Here is a 19,750-nt window from a genome sequence, read left to right as displayed (position 1 = left end):
AAACTCAATTCCAGCTTTCCCTTTGTGATATGGAACCTTGTAGTACAATTTCAGAAATATCCAAACACTTACACACAAGTTATTGTCATGAAACTAGAAAAATGCTTGTTTTTTGCCCCTTTTTTGGCCCCTAATTCCTAAAATTTTGAGGCAATTACCCCCAAAATCAATTACAGCCTTCCCTTTGTGATATGGAACCTTGTGGTACAATGTCAGAGAGATCCATACACTTACACACAAGTTATTGTCTGGAAGTTACAAAAATGCTTATTTTTGGCCCCTTTTTGGCCCCTAATTCCTTAACTGTTGGTACCATAACCCCCAAAATCAATCCCAACCTTCCTTTCGTGGTATTGAACATTATGGTAAAATTTCATGGAGATCCATTCACTTAAACTAAAGTTAGAGTGCGAAAACCAAAAACAAGTTTTAAATGCAAATTTTACACATGGAATCAATTTGGAATAGTATATAATACCAATATATAATTGTTCATTGTAATCCTAGAGCAGAAAGAAATGTAACAAAATAAATGATAAAAATTGTGATTTTTCAAACAAGTAAGATTTTTCAAAAATTAATTAGCTGAATTTCACCAAAATATGTTATGCACATCTACAGTTTATGTGCAACAACTGTGCACAATTGCATTGGCCTCCTATCTATAATTTTGGGAGTTTTTGTTTTTACAAAAATTGTTGACAGACAGGTGGAAGGACAGACAGACAGACAGACAGACAGACAGACAGACAGACAGACAAAGTGAAAACTATAGGGCTCCAGCATCCCTTGGTCCTATCAAGAGTTACTATGCTGTCATTGTTGGTCAAAGGTAATAAACTGCTTCGCTGAGCGCAGCTGGATACGCCCGCAGAGGTCCAACCCTGAACAGTTGGGGCAAAAATGGACACAATATTCAAGCTTGATCGATACAGGTCTGAATTTGGATAGTAATTAAATATTTGATATATTATAGGTTTCTGAATAAATGTAGTCAAAGAACTTGAAATTGGTCATATGAAAGATTTCTTGCTGTTGTGCAATACACTGTGCAGTTGCGCAATACTTAGTAAATCTGTTGTCAGACTATAAACAAATAAAATCTTATAACTCTGAAACGTAAAATCGAAAATTTATAAAAATCAAAAGGGAGCTTACAAAAATAGATATAAAAAATTTACCAAAGTCTCATAAAAAATGCTGAAAGCATTTTTGAGTTATTGTCCGAAAACAGGAAAATCCCCCTTTTTGTAATGAATAAAACCCCATAAATATATATTCTGAAATTTATAATAAAATGCTTCGCTGGGCGCAGCTTGATACGACCGCAGAGGTCGAACCCTGAACAGTTGGGGCAAGTACGGACACAACATTCAAGCTTGATACAGCTCTGAATTTGGATTGTGATTAAATATTTGACACAGCATAGGTTTCTGACACAGAAAGAATGTGGTCTAAGAACTTCAATTTTTTTAATTTACCTATTATGGTCCAATGTCCAAAATCAAAATACATGGTTACATTCAGCATATCAAAGAACCCCATATATTCAATTTTTGTTGAAATCAAACAAAGTTTAATTTTGGACCCCAACTTGGACAAACTTGAAAACTGGTCCCATAATCAAAAATCTAAACACATGTTTAGATTCAGCATATCAAAGTACCCCAAGAATTCAATTTTTGTTAAAATCAAACTAAGTTTAATTTTGGACCCTTTGGACCTTTATGTAGACCAATTTAAGAAACGGGACCCAAAATTAAAAATCTAAAAAACGCGGTTAGATTTGGCATATCAAAGAACCCCAATAATTCAATTTTTGATGAAATCAAACAAAGTTTAATTTTGGACCCTTTTGACCTCAATATGAACCAATTTGATAGCAAGCCCACAAAATAAAAAATCTAAATACATGGTAAGATTCAGCATATCAAAGAACCCCATATATTCAATTTTGTTGAAATCAAACAAAGTTTAATTTTGGACCCCAATTTGGACCAACTTGAAAACTGGGCCAAAAATCTAAAATCTAAATACATGTTTAGATTCAGCATATCAAAGAACCCCATAAATTCAATTTTTGTTGAAATCAAACAAAGTTTAATTTTGGACCCCAACTTGGACCAACTTGAAAACTGGTCCCATAATCAAAAATCTAAACACATGTTTAGATTCAGCATATCAAAGAACCCCAAAAATTCAATTTTTGTTAAAATCAAACTAAGTTTAATTTTGGACCCTTTGGACCTTAATGTAGACCAATTTAAAAAACGGGACCCAAAATTAAAAATCTAAATACACGGTTAGATTTGGCATATCAGAGAACCCCAATAATTAAATTTTTGATGAAATCAAACAAAGTTTAATTTTGGACCCTTTTGACCTCAATATGAACCAATTTGATAGCGGGCCCACAAATAAAAAATCTAAATACATGGTAAGATTCAGCATATCAAAGAACCCCATATATTCAATTTTTGTTGAAATCAAACAAAGTTTAATTTTGGACCCCAATTTGGACCAACTTGAAAACTGGGCCAAAAATCTAAAATCTAAATACATGTTTAGATTCAGCATATCAAAGAACCCCATATATTCAATTTTTGTTGAAATCAAACAAAGTTTAATTTTGGACCCCAACTTGGACCAACTTGAAAACTGGTCCCATAATCAAAAATCTAAACACATGTTTAGATTCAGCATATCAAAGAACCCCAAGAATTCAATTTTTGTTAAAATCAAACTAAGTTTAATTTTGGACCCTTTGGACCTTAATGTAGACCAATTTAAAAATGGGACCCAATATTAAAAATCTAAATACATGGTTAGATTTGGTATATCAAAGAACCCCAATAATTCAATTTTTGATGAAATCAAACAAAGTTTAATTTTGGACCCTTTTGACCTCAATATGAACCAATTTGATAGCGGGTCCACAAATAAAAAATCTAAATACATGGTTAGATTCAGCATATCAAAGAACCCCAAGAATTCAATTTTTGATGAAATCAAACAAAGTTTAATTTTGGACCCTTTTGACCTCAATGTGGACAAAGTTGATAATGGGGCCCAAAAATCAAAAATCTAAATACATGGTTAGATTCAGCATATCAAAGAACCCCATATATTCAATTTTTGTTGAAATCAAACAAAGTTTTATTTTGGACCCGGATTTGGACCAACTTGAAAACTGGGCCCATAATCTAAAATCTAAATACATGTTTAGATTCAGCATATCAAAGAACCCTAAAAATTCAATTTTTGTTAAAATCAAACTAAGTTTAATTTTGGACCCTTTTGACCTTAATGTAGACCAATTTGAAAACGGAACCAAAAATTAAGAATCTAAATACACGGTTAGATTCGGCATATCAAAGAACCCCAATAATTCAATTTTTGATGAAATCAAACAAAGTTAAATTTTGGACCCTTTGGACCTCAATGTGGACCAATTTAAAAACGGGGCCCAAAATCCAAAAACTTAATACTTGGTTTAATTCAGCTTATTAAAGAACCCCAAGAATTCAAGAATAAAACCCCATTGAAATTGATCAAGAAATAAGCAATTTATACGAAGTATCTTCTTTTGCACAATACTGTGCAATTGAATATTTCTTGCTATTGTGCAATACTGTACAATTGACAATTTCTTGCTATTGCGCAATATTGTGCTATTGGATATTTCTTGCTATTGCGCAATACTGTGCAATTGAAGATTTCTTGCTATTGTGCAATACTGTGCAATTGAAGATTTCTTGCAATTGTGCAATACTGTGCAATTGAAAATTTCTTGCTATTGCACAATACTTATTATATAATAATTTACACATCCTGTTTGGTGTGTATCTCCTACCATATCATTATTATTTGCTTTTAAATATTAATCAGAAATAACCAACTTAAAATGGAAAATTTTAAAAGAAAAAAAAAAGGAAAAAAAGAAAAAAAAAGAAAAAAAAAAATCCCCCCCCCAAATTTTTTGAACCCCCTTATGATTCATCACCCCCAAACTCAATCCCAGCCTTCCCTTTGTGGTATGGTACCTTGCAGAACAATTTCAGAGAGATCCATACACTTGAACACAAGTTATTGTCTGGAAACTAGAAAAATGCTTATTTTTGGCCCCTTTTTGGCCCCCTATTCCTAAACGTTTCGGGGAATTACCCACAAACTCAATTCCAGCTTTCCCTTTGTGATATGGAACCTTGTAGTACAATTTCAGAAATATCCAAACACTTACACACAAGTTATTGTCATGAAACTAGAAAAATGCTTGTTTTTTGCCCCTTTTTTGGCCCCTAATTCCTAAAATTTTGAGGCAATTACCCCCAAAATCAATTACAGCCTTCCCTTTGTGATATGGAACCTTGTGGTACAATGTCAGAGAGATCCATACACTTACACACAAGTTATTGTCTGGAAGTTACAAAAATGCTTATTTTTGGCCCCTTTTTGGCCCCTAATTCCTTAACTGTTGGTACCATAACCCCCAAAATCAATCCCAACCTTCCTTTCGTGGTATTGAACCTTATGGTAAAATTTCATGGAGATCCATTCACTTTAACTAAAGTTAGAGTGCGAAAACCAATGTGTCTTCGGACGACGCCGGACGACGCCAGACGACGACGACGACGACGACGACGACAACGTCATACCAATATACGACCAAAAAATTTTCAATTTTTGCGGTCGTATAAAAATCAAAAGGGAGCTCATGTCAATAGAAATAAAACAATTCACCAAAGTTTCTTGCAAATTGGTGAAATTGTTTTTGAGTTATTGTCTGAAAACTGGAAATCCCCCCTTTTTTAATGAATAAAACCCCAAAACTTGGAAACGGTAAATCCGAAATTTATATAAAATGAAAGGGAGCTCACGTAAATAGATATGAACAATTCACAAAAGTTTCATGGAAATTGGTGAATTTGTTTTTGAGTTACTGTCTGAAAACTGGAAAATCCCCCCTTTTTTAATGAATAAAACCCCAAAACTCGGAAGCGGTAAATTCGAAATTTATAAAAAACGAAAGGAGGCTCACGTTAATAGATATGAACAATTCACAAAAGTTTCATGGAAATTGGTGAATTTGTTTTTGAGTTATTGTCCGAAAACTGGAAAATCCCCCCTTTTTCAATGAATAAAACCCCAAAACTCGGAAATGGTAAATCTGAAATTTATAAAAAAAGAAAGGGAGCTCACGTCAATAGATATAAACAATTCACCAAAGTTTCATGCATATTGGTTAAAGCAATTTTGAATTAATGTCCGACATGTTGACGACGGACGGACGGACAGACGGTCAGCGGTATACCATAATACGTCCCGTAAACGGGCGTATAAAAACAGATACCGCTTATAAATTGTTTATCAATCCATCCAACTGTTATTTAAGTTTCAATTAAAACAAAGAACTGCTTCTGCATGGAAGTAACACTAATAAGTCTTTATAGGTATCCTTTCAAATTGTAATGATGTTTAGATTTTGGGAAATTAAGAGCAGGGGCAGATCCAGCTATTTTTAAAAGGGTGGGGTTTCCAACCATATGTCCACATTCAAAAGCATTGATCGTCAAAAAAAAAGGGGGGGGGGGTTTCAACCCCCAGAACCCTCCCTGGATCCCCCAGTGAAGAGTTTTAAAAAGATATGCATTCATGTGGGTGCTTGTCCATCACATGGTGCCCTTTATGTTTGTATTTGAGCTAGCTATTTACTATCATATCTTTTAGAATTCCAATTAAAAGTAAGAAACATACCTGTAGTTTCCTCTTCTAATATAGGAATAATTACTGGATTAATTGGTTTTGTTAAACTTTCTACTACTTCTGCTTCCCTAAATATAAAATTTTAGATGCAATCTTTTATAATGTTAAGGAGAAAAATCCTCAATTTGAATATATACATATATTTTTAAAATATAAGCGACAGTGAACCAACGCCTGGTAAATCTTCAATGCTATGAATACCTCGGGTATGCAGGGTTTTTACGACAAAAAACACAAAATGTGAATGCAGTTATAACAACATTTCAGGGATTTGATCAACATGTTTTGGGGTCTGATGATGGTGCCCTAGGCACAGAAACATGTCAATCTCATTAAATTACTGCAGCAATCCCTTAAGTGTTGTTGTTATAACTGCTTTCAAATATGTTATAAAGTACAGTACTTACAGATCTTTTTGCAAAATTAAAATACTGTGGATTCATTTTGTTCAGGGTTCATGTTCTAGTTTGCATGAATTTCATGGGCTAAGGTGGTACATAACACTACAGGGAGATAACTCTGTAAAATTCAGCTGAATGTTTTAATCACATTCTATTGGTAAGGATATATTAAGGTTCTCAATGATCAAAATTAGTGTTTGTCAAACTGCTATATATATATATATATATCCAAGGCAATTTTCCCGATAAAGTGTGTGGTTCAAGTTTTTTGAATTTTTTATATTTTTGTCAAAGGGTCAAAGTAAATATTTTGTCAAAATTTTATGAAAATTACACGAGCCAAATTAATTTTAGTCAAGGTGTTTGGTACCACCTTAAGACGAACCACAAATCCAAATACAAATTTCCTAAAGGCTTGAATGAAAAATTATTTCAAACCACAAAATATAAAGTACCCACGACAATACAATTTGTCCTTGACCAATAAAAATTGGTACCCACGAAAAAAAATGAATCCACAGTATTTAGCAATATATTTCACTACTCATTCATGGAATCAAACAAGAATTTTTTTCAATGGCTTCAACTTTTTTCATTAAATGATTAACTTATAATTTGTCTATATCTTCCTTTTTATGCTACAGCAATGCTGCTGTTAAAAATCAAAGTAAGAAGAGAAAAAAACCAAGGACCTGAAGTTTGAAAGTAAGCTGTGTAGGAACTATGGAACATGTCGATAGTAAAGGGAAAGGCGGCAATCCATCTATTCTATCATCTCAACTGGAAACTGGTTATCAAATTGAAAATATATTTTACCACAAATAAAGACCTATGTGTTACTTACTCAGCTGTAAGACAGGATCCATTTAGAGCTAATACTGTTCCAGGTATACATTCTCCATTAAAAGGAGAACAATTACAACTATCAAAACCATAAAAGTTTAAGTCTGTATTACATATACAGGGTTTATGACACCCTGTCTGTGTTAAGTAGTCTACTTGTTTTGATTCTGAAAAATTAAATAGATATAAGCTGAGTCAGATAGAAATCATCCTTAAGGAAATGAATATCAATACATCTGTTAACCTATTTTGGGTTTAAAAAATCTCTACGAAAAGTCATTAACTGTCTGCAAATTGACTTGTTATAAGAACCTTACAAAACAGACCAAGATCTTTTATTTGGTTTTTGAATGTTTCATAATCAATCAAATTCTTATACAGGTACATGTATACGTGCACCTGCATTTGGTCGATTTGTCATCATATTTTGTGTCTGTACCACTAAGTTTGGCTATTTGGATCATGTGTTGATCATTGATGTTAGATTAATATAAGGAGATGTGGTATGATTGCCAATTATATGTATCCTATTGCCTTCAACAATGAGTAAAACTCATACCTTTAGGTGGCTATAAAAGGCTGCCCCATGATAAAATACGAAATAAATTCAAATAAGAAAAATAACCTTTTTTAAAACTCACACAATTCATTGAAATTACTTTTAATTCTTTTAGGTTTTTTAAATTTTAAGTCAAGAAATGGTCTCTCTCAATTTTGATGTATAATATTGTATATTTTTGTAGGACAATTTCAATTCATTTAAACAATTCCTTAGACGGATATAATTTTATTTTAGTGGAAATGGAATAAGGTATAAATGTACAAGCACTGTCAGTTTTTTTTTAATTTATTGGATAATCTCCCCTTTTGAAATTTCAAGAGTCTGAAAAGTTTCTAATCCATAGGCAACTTAGGAAAAACTCTGGATTCAAAAAGATGGCATTTATAATAAGTTTAAATACAATTGACTAATTTGTAAATGTAAGTGACTTTTTTTCAAGTTGATCTATAAGTTTTATCAGAAAAGGGGAGATAATTCATTTTTTGTACAGAATTAATGTAGATTCACAGGAGAATTCATTAACTTGTTGAATTTATCTGTTGCTTTTTTCTAAATACTGTGAAACAGAAAATGTTTTGTATGTATATTTTTTTTATTGATTTTTCAACAGAATTTAAATTAACACTATTCTGAATTCCCAAACTCTAGATCTATTTGTGGATGCCACATGTGGAGCAGGAAATGCTTGCCCTTCCATAGTACCTGAGTTTATTGTTGGGATTTTTGTTGCTCATTCTTTACTTTTCTATGTTGTGTTTTGTAGACTGATGTTTGTCTGTTGGTAGTTTTTGTATTTTTGCCATGGCATTGTCAGTTTGTCTCTTATTATGAGTTTGTTTATCCTATATAATGAAATAACCACTACAATAAGTAAATACAGTATTAACTTTAAACAAGGAATTATTATACCCCAGGCAAAGTAGTTGCGAAGGGCATAATGTTTTTGACCCGTCGGTCTGTCTGTCCGTCCGTCAGTCCTGTTCTTGTCATCGCAACTCCTCTGAAACCACACAACAGAATTTCATGAAACTTTGTAGATAATAAGGACATACTATGTAGATGTGCATATCGACAGGAAATTATGATTCAATTTTTTTTCTAGGAGTAATGCCCCTTTGAACTTATTGGCCTCAATATACTACTGCAACAGTTTGTCATGGCAACTCCTCTGAAACCACACAACAGAATTTTATGAAACTTTGTGATAATAAGGACATACTATGCAGATGTGCATATCGACAGGAAATTACGATTCAATTTTTTTTCTAGGAGTTATGCCCCTTTGAACTTATTGGCCTCAATATACTACTGCAACAGTTTGTCATCGCAACTACTGTGCATATCCACAAGAAAATTTTATCAGTTGACTTTTGTAGAGTTATGAGTCTTTAAACTTAGGAATCTGGTGAGATTTTGTTTGTCCAGGTAGTTAGTTCATACTAAAATAAATTATCAGTGATAGTAACTTGAACCTTAGCCATGCCATGGCTAACCCACTAAAGTTGGGTTAGTTTTTATCATAATTTTTTTCGAATTTTCTAGAAATCAAAATTATTCTAGATTCAAATAATTCCTTGTTTTTTAATAATTATATGGTTTGACCAGTGGCCAATACTTTCAATTTGTCTAAACATTTATCATAAAACAAGGTTATATGTACAAGTTAACAGTTTTTCATTCATTATTTACTACTACGAATGCAGTTCATTCAAAGACCTTGAAATTGCATTTGACTATGAGTGCTTTTCTCCATAAATTGCTGTTCATTCAAAGTTCTGACCCAATTGTAATTTGTTTTATCAAATCAAATTGTTCAACTGGTCAGAAATTTGAAATCATTCAAATTTTAAATTTAAACTTATAATTTTTTGTTTTAAATACATTACCTAATGAGCAACTGTAATGAACACAAGGGTGTATATTAGTTGAATTTGTTCGATCTGCTAAATACTGTCCTTTGGGACATTTTTCACAGGAATCTGTTCCTAAATTTTCTGTACATTTCTTTACTCTGTAACCTATAAATAAAGAAACAAAAGCATAATCAAATTATTGTTGGAATTGAAATCCTACAAATTTATAGTTTAGTTTGATTAAATCATAACTCCATTATTATGCATTTTTTTCCTGTAAAAATATAAATAACAAAACAGTTTCATGTGTTGATATTTTGTAATATACCGATAATGTAAAAAGCTCATAGTGAATGTGTTAAAAATCAATGAGAAAACTATGTAATTTTATGAAGAAACACCAAAATCATGAAAATCAGGGGCAGATCAAGGATTTTGTAAAAGGGGCATTGTTAGGAATACCGGTAGGTAAAAAGTCTATATGCATTAACCATAAATATATCTCCATAAGAAAATAAGAGAAGACCCTCCCCACCAATCTGTATCAAAATTATCATTCATATTGTATGTCTATTTCATAATTATCACTGGTGTCAACATGATGATTGTAACTGCAATTACGATCATCCCAATATGGCGGACACAAATTCAGGTTAATTTTATAAGGCCGATTTCACCACTTTAATAAAATTGAGAATGGAAATGGGGAATGTGTCAAAGAGACAACAACCCGACCATAGAACAGACAACAGCAGAAGGTCACCAACAGGTCTTCAATGCAGCGAGAAATTCCCGCACCTGGAGGCGTCCTTCAGCTGGCCCCTAAACAAATATATATACTAGTTCAGTGATAATGAACGCCATACTAAACTCCAAATTGTACACAAGAAACTAAAATTAAAAATAATACAAGACTAACAAAGGCTTTAATAGCTTATTTTCAGATTTGTATTATGTCAAGAAACATCTTTATAAGCATTGCTATTGAATGTTTTTTTCCTAAATGATGGAAAAGCAACCAGAAGAACGAAAATCGAGATAAAAAAAACATGATGATGATCGTAACTTTTATTTATTTTTATCAACGATGATCGTAACTTTTACTTATGATCGTAGCTGTCTGTTCCAATGAAGCATTTCCTGATAAATATAGCTGTCTGGTATGCAAAAAAGGGTGCGTAATCAGCCAACATTGTGATAATAATGAGGGATGATCACTGGAGGGGAGGGTAACATCCTACTGATTGGTATACGGGTAAGTGCACTAATATGGGTCATGATTTTGCGAGATTTTGTAACTTTTTAATCTAATTCTATATTAAAATGCATTGGGGTTAACAACTTTATATTGATTTCATATATCTTATATAAATAAGGTATTGGACATTTCATATTAATGGCCAGTTTGGTAACATTTGAGATTTTTTTGTCTGTGGAACAAACTGTAAATGTCATTTTTTGGGTGTGGGTATTAAATCACAATATTCTACATAAGTAAAGGTCATTCTTTTTAAATACATGTATTTATCTAAGTATTGATACCAAATTAAAGTGAAAGCTATATAAAAATGGGTACATTTTTAAGGCAGAAGTGGCACATCCCTACAAAAAAAAAATCGAAGTACCAATTACTCCCCCACCCCCTTTTTCACCAACACACACATACACTTTGATGGGACAATAGTACATTTCGAGAACCTGATAATTTTGGGAAAACAAGCTCAAACCGAGGGAAACACATCAAAATAATGTAACTTCAAGTCTTACCATTACTTATTTCTAAAATGTTTTATAATATTCAGTGAAAGTTTTGCCCTGCAATCTTAAACTGTATCATGAGGATGATATTATCTTCATATAAACGTATTCCATTTTGAATGTTAATTAAGTAAACTACTCATCAGAAAAAAATATTGATAACATTTGCAAATAAGCTGGCTAATTCCCCCTTATGTCATTTCTTTTTGACAAATTGTGGTGTTCATTAACGCTCATTTTGTTCAGTTATAAAATCTTACTACTTTCAGTGATATTAATATATCGTGACTGCTAAATAGAATGTTCATTTAAAGAAGAAACACATTGTAAATTTTTAGTTACGATCATTCATAGACAAAGTTACGATAATCATCATGTTTTTTTGTATCTCTATTTTCGTTCTTCTGGTTGCTTTTCCATCATTTAGGAAAAAAAACATTCAATAAAAATGCTTATAAAGATGTTTCTTGACATAATACAAATCTAAATAAAAGCTTCTATGGTGGAGAAATCAGCATTATAAGAATTACCTGAATTTGTGTCCGCCATATTGTGATGATCGTAATTGCAGTTACGATCATCACCTTGACACCAGTGAATTATGCTTACATGCTGGCTGGAATTAATTATTTAACTTTTCAATGCACCTATTTTACTAAAGCTGAAACTGGCATTTATTACGATTTTAAATTATCTTATCTATCCACATGTTTGGAAGTGTTTTAGCAAGTAAGATAATATGATTTAAAATGAAATATCTCATTGAAGACAATAATTTCAGGTGAATCATGGAACAAAACAACAATTTGTAATATAAATTGAATGTGGCAGTTACTGAATTAACATCTATAAAACTGTGTTTTTTTTCAGATTTCATTTCTTTCTATAGAATACAGTGTTTAGCAAACATATAGGGGGTGATCGCTCTCAAAATAGTGCTTATATCATCATTTTATAGAATGAGTTGATGTTAAACAAGCTTAAGACTCTGATGAATCAAGTCTTTTCCAACTGATTTATATAGTGTGTTCTTATGTTGTGCTATTACATCACTGTCTCAGGTTAGGGGAGGATTGAGCCCTCACAAACATTTAACACACCACATTCTTTAAGTGTCTTTTCCAAGTCAGGAGCCTGTCCTTCCATGGTTGCTGTTGATTGCTGCCTATTTGTTTTGTGTTTGTAATGTTTAGCATATATCAGGCCATTAGATTTCCTCTCTTCAATTGTTTCACATTTTACATGCTAGGGACTTTTACAGCTTCTATATTGCTATATGTATGATAGGGTTTCTCTCATTGTTAACGGCTGTACAGTGACCAATAGTTACATCCTTGTCCTTCAGTCTCTGGTGGAAAGTTGTATAATTGGCAATCACACCACAACTCCTTATAATTATATGATAACTATAAATTTGGAAGTCTTTAGTAGATGCATTAAAGAATCAACCATCAACCTTCTGCTATCAAAGCATTAGCAAGTTACATTTTACCTGTACAAGTCAGGCCCTCTACAACAGTTTACAGGTCCCTAATCCAAGTTCAGAATTTGGACAGATGTGTGCATCTCGTACAAAAAAATCGTATCAACTTTTGTCTTTTTTGATGGAATTGTCTGCTTATGTTTTAACACAAGCATCTTACATGTACAAAAACCATATTTAACTGTATTACCTAGTTGGCAATTCTCTGTCAAAATTCTGCAGCAAATATAGTGACTTTCTGTCTGTTTTGTCCGAAGATATCTTTGTATATAGCCATCACCACAATTGATAGGAAAACATACCATACAGTGACTGAGCAAACATGTTGAGCAGAAAACATACCAAAAAGCATTCATTGCCCTAAAAATCCATGAAATAAAAATAATAAATCTTTACACATAATGACATTTTTTTAACCTTTAATATTATGGCAGGGTATATAATCTATCCCTCATCCCTAACAACAAAAAAGACACGAAATACAGATCTGAGAGAACTCACTGTAACTGACAGCTAGTTCAAAGCCAATAACAACCAATAAAAAAAATCATGTATTTAAGACTAATGTTGTCAACGTATATTTGTTCCGCCTAACAGAAGTTCCACTGGAAACTTTGTTATAAACAATGTCATAATATCTGTTCCTGTTGGAACAAATATTCTATACCATTTATTCCGTTAGGAACATTTACTGTAATATTTATTCCAGTGGAAATAATATTCCAGAATATTGTTTCCATTTGGAACTTATATTATGAATGAATTAACTTCTATTTTGTGACAATGTCAGTCAATTTGAAATGAGGAAAATCTAAAAGCCTCAAAGCAAAAAATATAAATAGTCTTCCAACATGTCATAATTATTGCAGGACTACATAATTACTGATCATTGGAACATTGAAAATTCAAATTCATGTACTATCATGATTATTGGAAATTTCAGTGACTTGAAGTGAAATATCAGAAACATATGTAATACCTTATTGCACTTGGAATAGTAGTGTATAACTATTTATACATGCTGTACCTCTATACGAGGGAAAAAAAGCAGCATGTATAAACTACTGTTATTGTTATCAGAGACATTGACTTGAAAATGATTCCATGAGACACTGATCGCACTGCACATCACATGGCCATGCCGGTTCGATCTGTTGAAGACTAAATGTTAATTTTTAAATCAGTAAGTGAAGATAAACATTTTTTAAGATAGCCATGTAATTCATCAATGGATAATCAATTACACGTGTCCATTGGCATTAATTCAAAACCGTAAACCTTACCTTTCAAATGCCAACCATACTGTCAAAGACTGTTCTAGATCTTTTAAAACAACCACGCATCTATCTCTATATTTAGCGTAGGTGATTTCCAGTCTATTAGTAGTGATTACACCAAGGAATTGTATATATATATACAATTCCTTGATTACACATAGAAATATATTCAGAAATGAATAACTGGTTTGAAATGTGAAAACGAATATTTTTAACAGTTTTGTCTATTTTGTTTAATATGAACAAAAAATATTAAAAAATATTGCATATCTACTTTCGATTTTACATCATTATACTTTCGTTTTTAATGAATGGTTGCCATTTTGTGTTTTGAGTCAAATCAGATGATGCAGAGATTTATTTAAGGTTAGAGTGTACAAATGCAATTAATCAGCATAAGCGAATATCATAATTATAATGCAAGCACTAAAATAACACAAGTGATAAAAGGCTGCTGAAAGCTAAAATGCACACCATATAAAAATAGGCATGTCTTTTAAAAAAATATGTGTGTGTAAAGAATGTCAACCTCATTTTTTAACACTAATACAGGTAGGAATCACCCTTATCCTTTTCTGCTCAGTGGGCAGTCAAATAAGAAAATCTCTCTGGACTCAAAATCTCATAAAGAGATCACTCATCCAAATCAGTTATATATCCCATTTACAGTTTCACTAATTAGCGACAAGAAGGAATAATAATTAGAGATGAGAAGAAAAAATTAGCGACAAGAAGACAAATTTAACAACAAGAAAGTTTATACACTATTAAAACACAAAAAAATATATAGAAAAAGTCAATTAATTAGTTGATTATTTGTTGTTTAATTGTTAAATAAAGTTTCAAATGTTGTTGTATTTTATAGTAGCACTCTTGTAATGAATTTATAGTGATTTTTTTTACGTTATATCCCCCCCCCCCCCCAAAAAAAAAAATTAAATCCAAACACTTGTGTATACTTTATGATTAATAACTATAATTAATAATGTAAATATTTTAACATGTTATTCTATGTAGACTCTTTTCTTGAACAAATGTTTATTTTCTTCTATCAGTATATTCAGAAGTCCATTACTAGATGAAGTGTGCAAGCTGTACTATATAGTAAGGCGATCACGATGTCCCCCTTATCAGTGGAAAGCCCCATAGGTGGTCCTCCCAAATCTCGTTTTATAACTATGGAATCATGGGTAAACATATTATCATCAAACAAATAGCTGTTAATTAGTCTCCTTGAGTGTTTGATTAATTATCAGTTTGTTGTAAATAAAGTGAGCCGACTAAGTGCGGTGGTTTCTTATTGCCAGTAATTTAACTTCATATTAAATCAACAATTAGAAAATGATACAAAATTTTATAAACGAATACATTGGTACCATTTTTCATCGCGAAAAGGCAAATGAGAACTATGAAATCTGCCGTGTCGGACAAAAAAATGTATCGTCTATTTAAAAGATATACATGTAGTTGTTTTTGTCAAAATATAGTCATAATTGCCTTTTTTTTTTAATAGAATTTTGTTTTGAAGAATTATGTCTCTGTTATTTACGCCATCAAGGAAGCTATATACGGTGATGTATAAGCAAAAGACGGGTTTTTTCTTCGCTTCTACCGAAATATGTTTTTTAAAAAAAATCCGACCATTTGTTGCTTCAGATGACTTAGAAACTATTTCGAATTTCAAAAGTCTCTTGTTTTTAGATATTTTAGATTAAGAGACATACTTTTCTCCTGTATGTCCATCATTACATTCACCTTCATAAGATGTATAAACGTGAGTCAGTGTTGCAACGTGTCGTTTTATACTCACAAGACTGAAGACATTTGTAGATCATGCGGATTAAAGTTTTGGTGTATCGTGTGTTGGTAGTTTAATGTTCAGTGGCAAATATATCATGCATATCCCATCAAAGAGTTGTCGCAAGTGTTATTTAACATCAGAGATCGTAACATTCATCCTGAATACGCGAGGTACTGGATTTAAAATCCTCCGACCAGAGGCGGCTGCTATTAATGTATACATCCTACACATGTAAGAAAAGGTTTTATTGTTGGTACCAGACAATTCCAGGGATTCCTTACGGCCCAGCTTAACCCTTGAGATTGATTTAGTATTGTACCAAACTTGGACAGAAGCTTGTTTATGATCATAAGATAGTATCTAGAAGTAAATTTTGTAAAAAAATAAATCCATTTTTTCCTTATTTTACTTTTAAATGGACTTAGATTTTCTGCTGGGAAACAACATATTCACTCTGTGGTTAAAGTTTTTAAAATTTGAATAACTTTCTTATACTATTTTGGATTTGAACCAAACTTGGACAGAAGCTTGTTTATGATCAAATGCTAGTATCTAGAAGGAAATTTTGTTTTTTTCCAGTTAACATTACATTTAGTCTACAGTTAAAGTTTTTAAACATTTATTAGATTCTTAAACTATCCTGGATTTTTACCAAACTTGGACAGAAGCTTCTTACAATCAAAAGATAGTATCAAGAGGTATATTTTTATTGATTTACTTCCTCATTTTTGTTGAGCCTGCGATTAACAGAAAAAGTAGGCGAGACACTGGGTTCCGCGGAACCCTTACAAATTTTTTACAAATATGGTTGTTTTTACACCTCCAAGTTTATTCTGAATACAGAAAAACTGGAACAGTTTAAAGGCAATTTGCTGGATCAAGATATATAAAAGTCGATTTATACAATTTCTGTTTCAGAAATTTAGAAACTTTTTTGGATTTTGATGTTGATTTTTATACGACCGCAAACAAAATTTTGTGGTCGTATATTGGTATGACGTTGGCGTCGTCGTCGTCGTCGTTGTCCGGCATCATCGTCCGAAGACGCATTAGTTTTTGCACTCTAACTTTAGTTTAAGTGAATGGATCTCTATGAAATTTTACCATAAGGTTCAATACCACAAAAGGAAGGTGGGGATTGATTTTGGGGGTTATGGTACCAATAGTTAAGGAATTAGGGGCCAAAAAGGGGCCAAAAATAAGCATTTTCTAGTTTCCAGACAATAACTGTGGAATGGTGTATGGATCTCTCTGAAATTATACTACAAGTTTCCATACCACAAAGGGATGGTTAGGATTTGCTTTGGGGGGTTATGGCTCAAACCGTTTAAGAATTAGGGGCAAAAAAGGGGGAAAAACAAGGTTGTCCTGGTTAATGGACAAATACTTTAGTACAAAACATAATTTAAAGCAGTGTAAGGGAGATAAATCAAATACATCATTGAAATTATCTCCCTTACACTGCTTTTAAATTATGTATAAAGTAATGGTTAATGAACAATTAAGATAATTTAAAACAGTGTAAGGGAGGTAATCCAAATACAACGTTTTGGTTACTTCCCTTACACTGCTTTTAAATTATGTTTAAAGAAATGCATATTTATAAAGGAAGACCAGTAAAAATATCTGTAAATGTTGCATCTTTTTTTTTTACAAAAAAATCCATAAGAAGATTTGACACTATATTTTAAATTCTATTATAAAATAGATTAAGTTAGCACTATGGTAAATTTAAATGGGTAATTATGGTTGCAAACTCCATTGGAAATTTGAATTGAGATTATGACCATATCTTGAGGAAAAGAATTTTTTGGGGGAAAAAAGGGGGGGGGGGGGTAAAAAGAAATTGTGGGGGGTCAATTTTTTCTCATTTCAGATTTCAGAAATTAAAAAGAATTATTCTTCAAATATTATTTTTTTTTCAAATTTCAAATATTGAAAAATTTCAAGAAGTAATCTTTAATTGCACAGTATGGCGCATTAGATTTGTAAAATCTTTGACCACATTTATTTATTTGTTATGCCGAATCTAACCGTGTATTTAGATTTTTAATTTTGGGTCCAGTTTTCAAATTGGTCTACATAAAGGTCCAAAGGGTCCAAAATTAAACTTTGTTTGATTTTAACAAAAATTGAATATATGGGGTTCTTTGATATGCTGAATCTAAACATGTATTTAGATTTTTGATTTTTGGCCCAGTTTTCAAGTTGGTCCAAATTGGGGTCCAAAATTAAACTTTGTTTGATTTCAACAAAAAATGAATATATGGGGTTCTTTGATATGCTGAATCTAACGATGTATTTAGATTTTTATTTGTGGACCCTGCTATCAAATTGGTTCATATTGAAGTCAAAAGGGTCCAAAATTAAACTTTGTTTGATTTCATCAAAAATTGAATTATTGGGGTTTTTTGATATGCCAAATCTAACCGTGTTTTTAGATTTTTAATTTTGGACCCGTTTTTTAAATTGGTCTACAATATTAAGGTCCAAAGGGTCTAAAATTAAACTTAGTTTGATTTTAACAAAAATTGAATTCTTGGGGTTCTTTGATATGCTGAATCTAAACATGTGTTTAGATTTTTTATTATGGGCCCAGTTTTAAGTTGGTCCAAGTTGGGGTCCTAAATTAAACTTTGTTTGATTTCAACAAAAATTGAATATATGGGGTTCTTTGATATGCTGAATCTAAACATGTATTTAGATTTTAGATTTTTGGCCCAGTTTTCAAGTTGGTCCAAATTGGGGTCCAAAATTAAACTTTGTTTGATTTCAAATAAAATTGAATATATGGGGTTCTTTGATATGCTGAATCTTACCATGTATTTAGATTTTTTATTTGTGGGCCCGCTATCAAATTGGTTCATATTGAGGTCAAAAGGGTCCAAAATTAAACTTTGTTTGATTTCATCAAAAATTGAATTATTGGGGTTCTTTGATATGCCAAATCTAACCGTGTTTTTAGATTTTTAATTTTGGGTCCCGTTTTTTAAATTGGTCTACATTAAGGTCCAAAGGGTCCAAAATTAAACTTAGTTTGATTTTAACAAAAATTGAATTCTTGGGGTACTTTGATATGCTGAATCTAAACATGTGTTTAGATTTTTGATTATGGGACCAGGTTTCAAGTTTGTCCAAGTTGGGGTCCAAAATTAAACTTTGTTTGATTTCAACAAAAATAGAATATATGGGGTTCTTTGATATGCTGAATCTAACCATGTATTTTGATTTTGGACATTGGACCATAAAAGGTAAATTAAAAAAAATTGAAGTTCTTAGACCACATTCTTTCTGTGTCAGAAACCTATGCTGTGTCAAATATTTAATCACAATCCAAATACAGAGCTGTGTCAAGCTTGAATGTTGTGTCCATACTTGCCCCAACTGTTCAGGGTTCGACCTCTGCGGTCGTATCAAGCTGCGCCCAGCGAAGCATTTTATTTTCATTGCTATAGAAGGAGTCAATATAAATGAAGCTTGGTCTAAACTTGTCAGGTTATAATTGTTATATTCTGTTTTGATTGTTAGGAACAATAGATATCCAGGGTCTGGATGGGGTTTACAGAATAGAAACGTGCAGAAAAAAGGGCTAAAAAATAAAGAATAGAGATAAATAGGCCAAAAAAATAAGAATAGAGAATGATGGGGTGCTTAAATATAAAGAATAGAGAATAACAGGCAAAGTTTATAAAGAACAGAAAAATGGCCTAAAAAATTAAAGACAATACAGAAATGAAGGACCCCCATCCACACCCTCATATCTGCACATCAAGAGATGATTTATACAGTGTAACTAAATTGACAGTATCTAATAAAATTCTATTGTTTGTTTATTTTACCATCTTCTGCATATTTGAAAAAAAATCTCTTAAACTCTTTTATATATATATATATATATATATATATATATATATATATAAAAGAGTTTAAGAGATTTTTATATATATACACGAGTCTAAATTGAAAACAACTTTCAAACCTATGATTGCATTGGATAAAAACCGCAATT

At 31.8% G+C, this 19,750-nt stretch overlaps 1 protein-coding gene across 1 annotated transcript in view; it reads right to left on the bottom strand.

Moving 5' to 3' along the window:
- Window positions 1-13,985, bottom strand: part of LOC127720436 (uncharacterized) — a 30,877-nt gene extending 16,892 nt beyond the window's left edge. Inside the window, exons 1-5 of the mRNA XM_052227027.1 lie at window positions 13,947-13,985; window positions 12,854-13,023; window positions 9,456-9,587; window positions 7,009-7,174; window positions 5,755-5,831 (exon numbers count right to left, since the gene is read on the bottom strand). Of these exons, the coding sequence (XP_052082987.1) occupies window positions 5,755-5,831; window positions 7,009-7,174; window positions 9,456-9,587; window positions 12,854-13,019 (541 nt within the window). The 5' untranslated portion in view covers window positions 13,020-13,023; window positions 13,947-13,985. The remainder of the gene's footprint in view (window positions 1-5,754; window positions 5,832-7,008; window positions 7,175-9,455; window positions 9,588-12,853; window positions 13,024-13,946) is intronic.
- Window positions 13,986-19,750: the final 5,765 nt, after the last annotated feature.

Source organism: Mytilus californianus, unplaced genomic scaffold (genome assembly GCF_021869535.1).
Source record: "Mytilus californianus isolate M0D057914Y unplaced genomic scaffold, xbMytCali1.0.p SCAF_11, whole genome shotgun sequence".
NCBI classification, from domain to species: Eukaryota; Metazoa; Mollusca; class Bivalvia; order Mytilida; family Mytilidae; genus Mytilus; species Mytilus californianus.
Note: the sequence above shows the minus strand (reverse complement) of the source record. Positions and strands in the feature narration are given on the sequence as shown.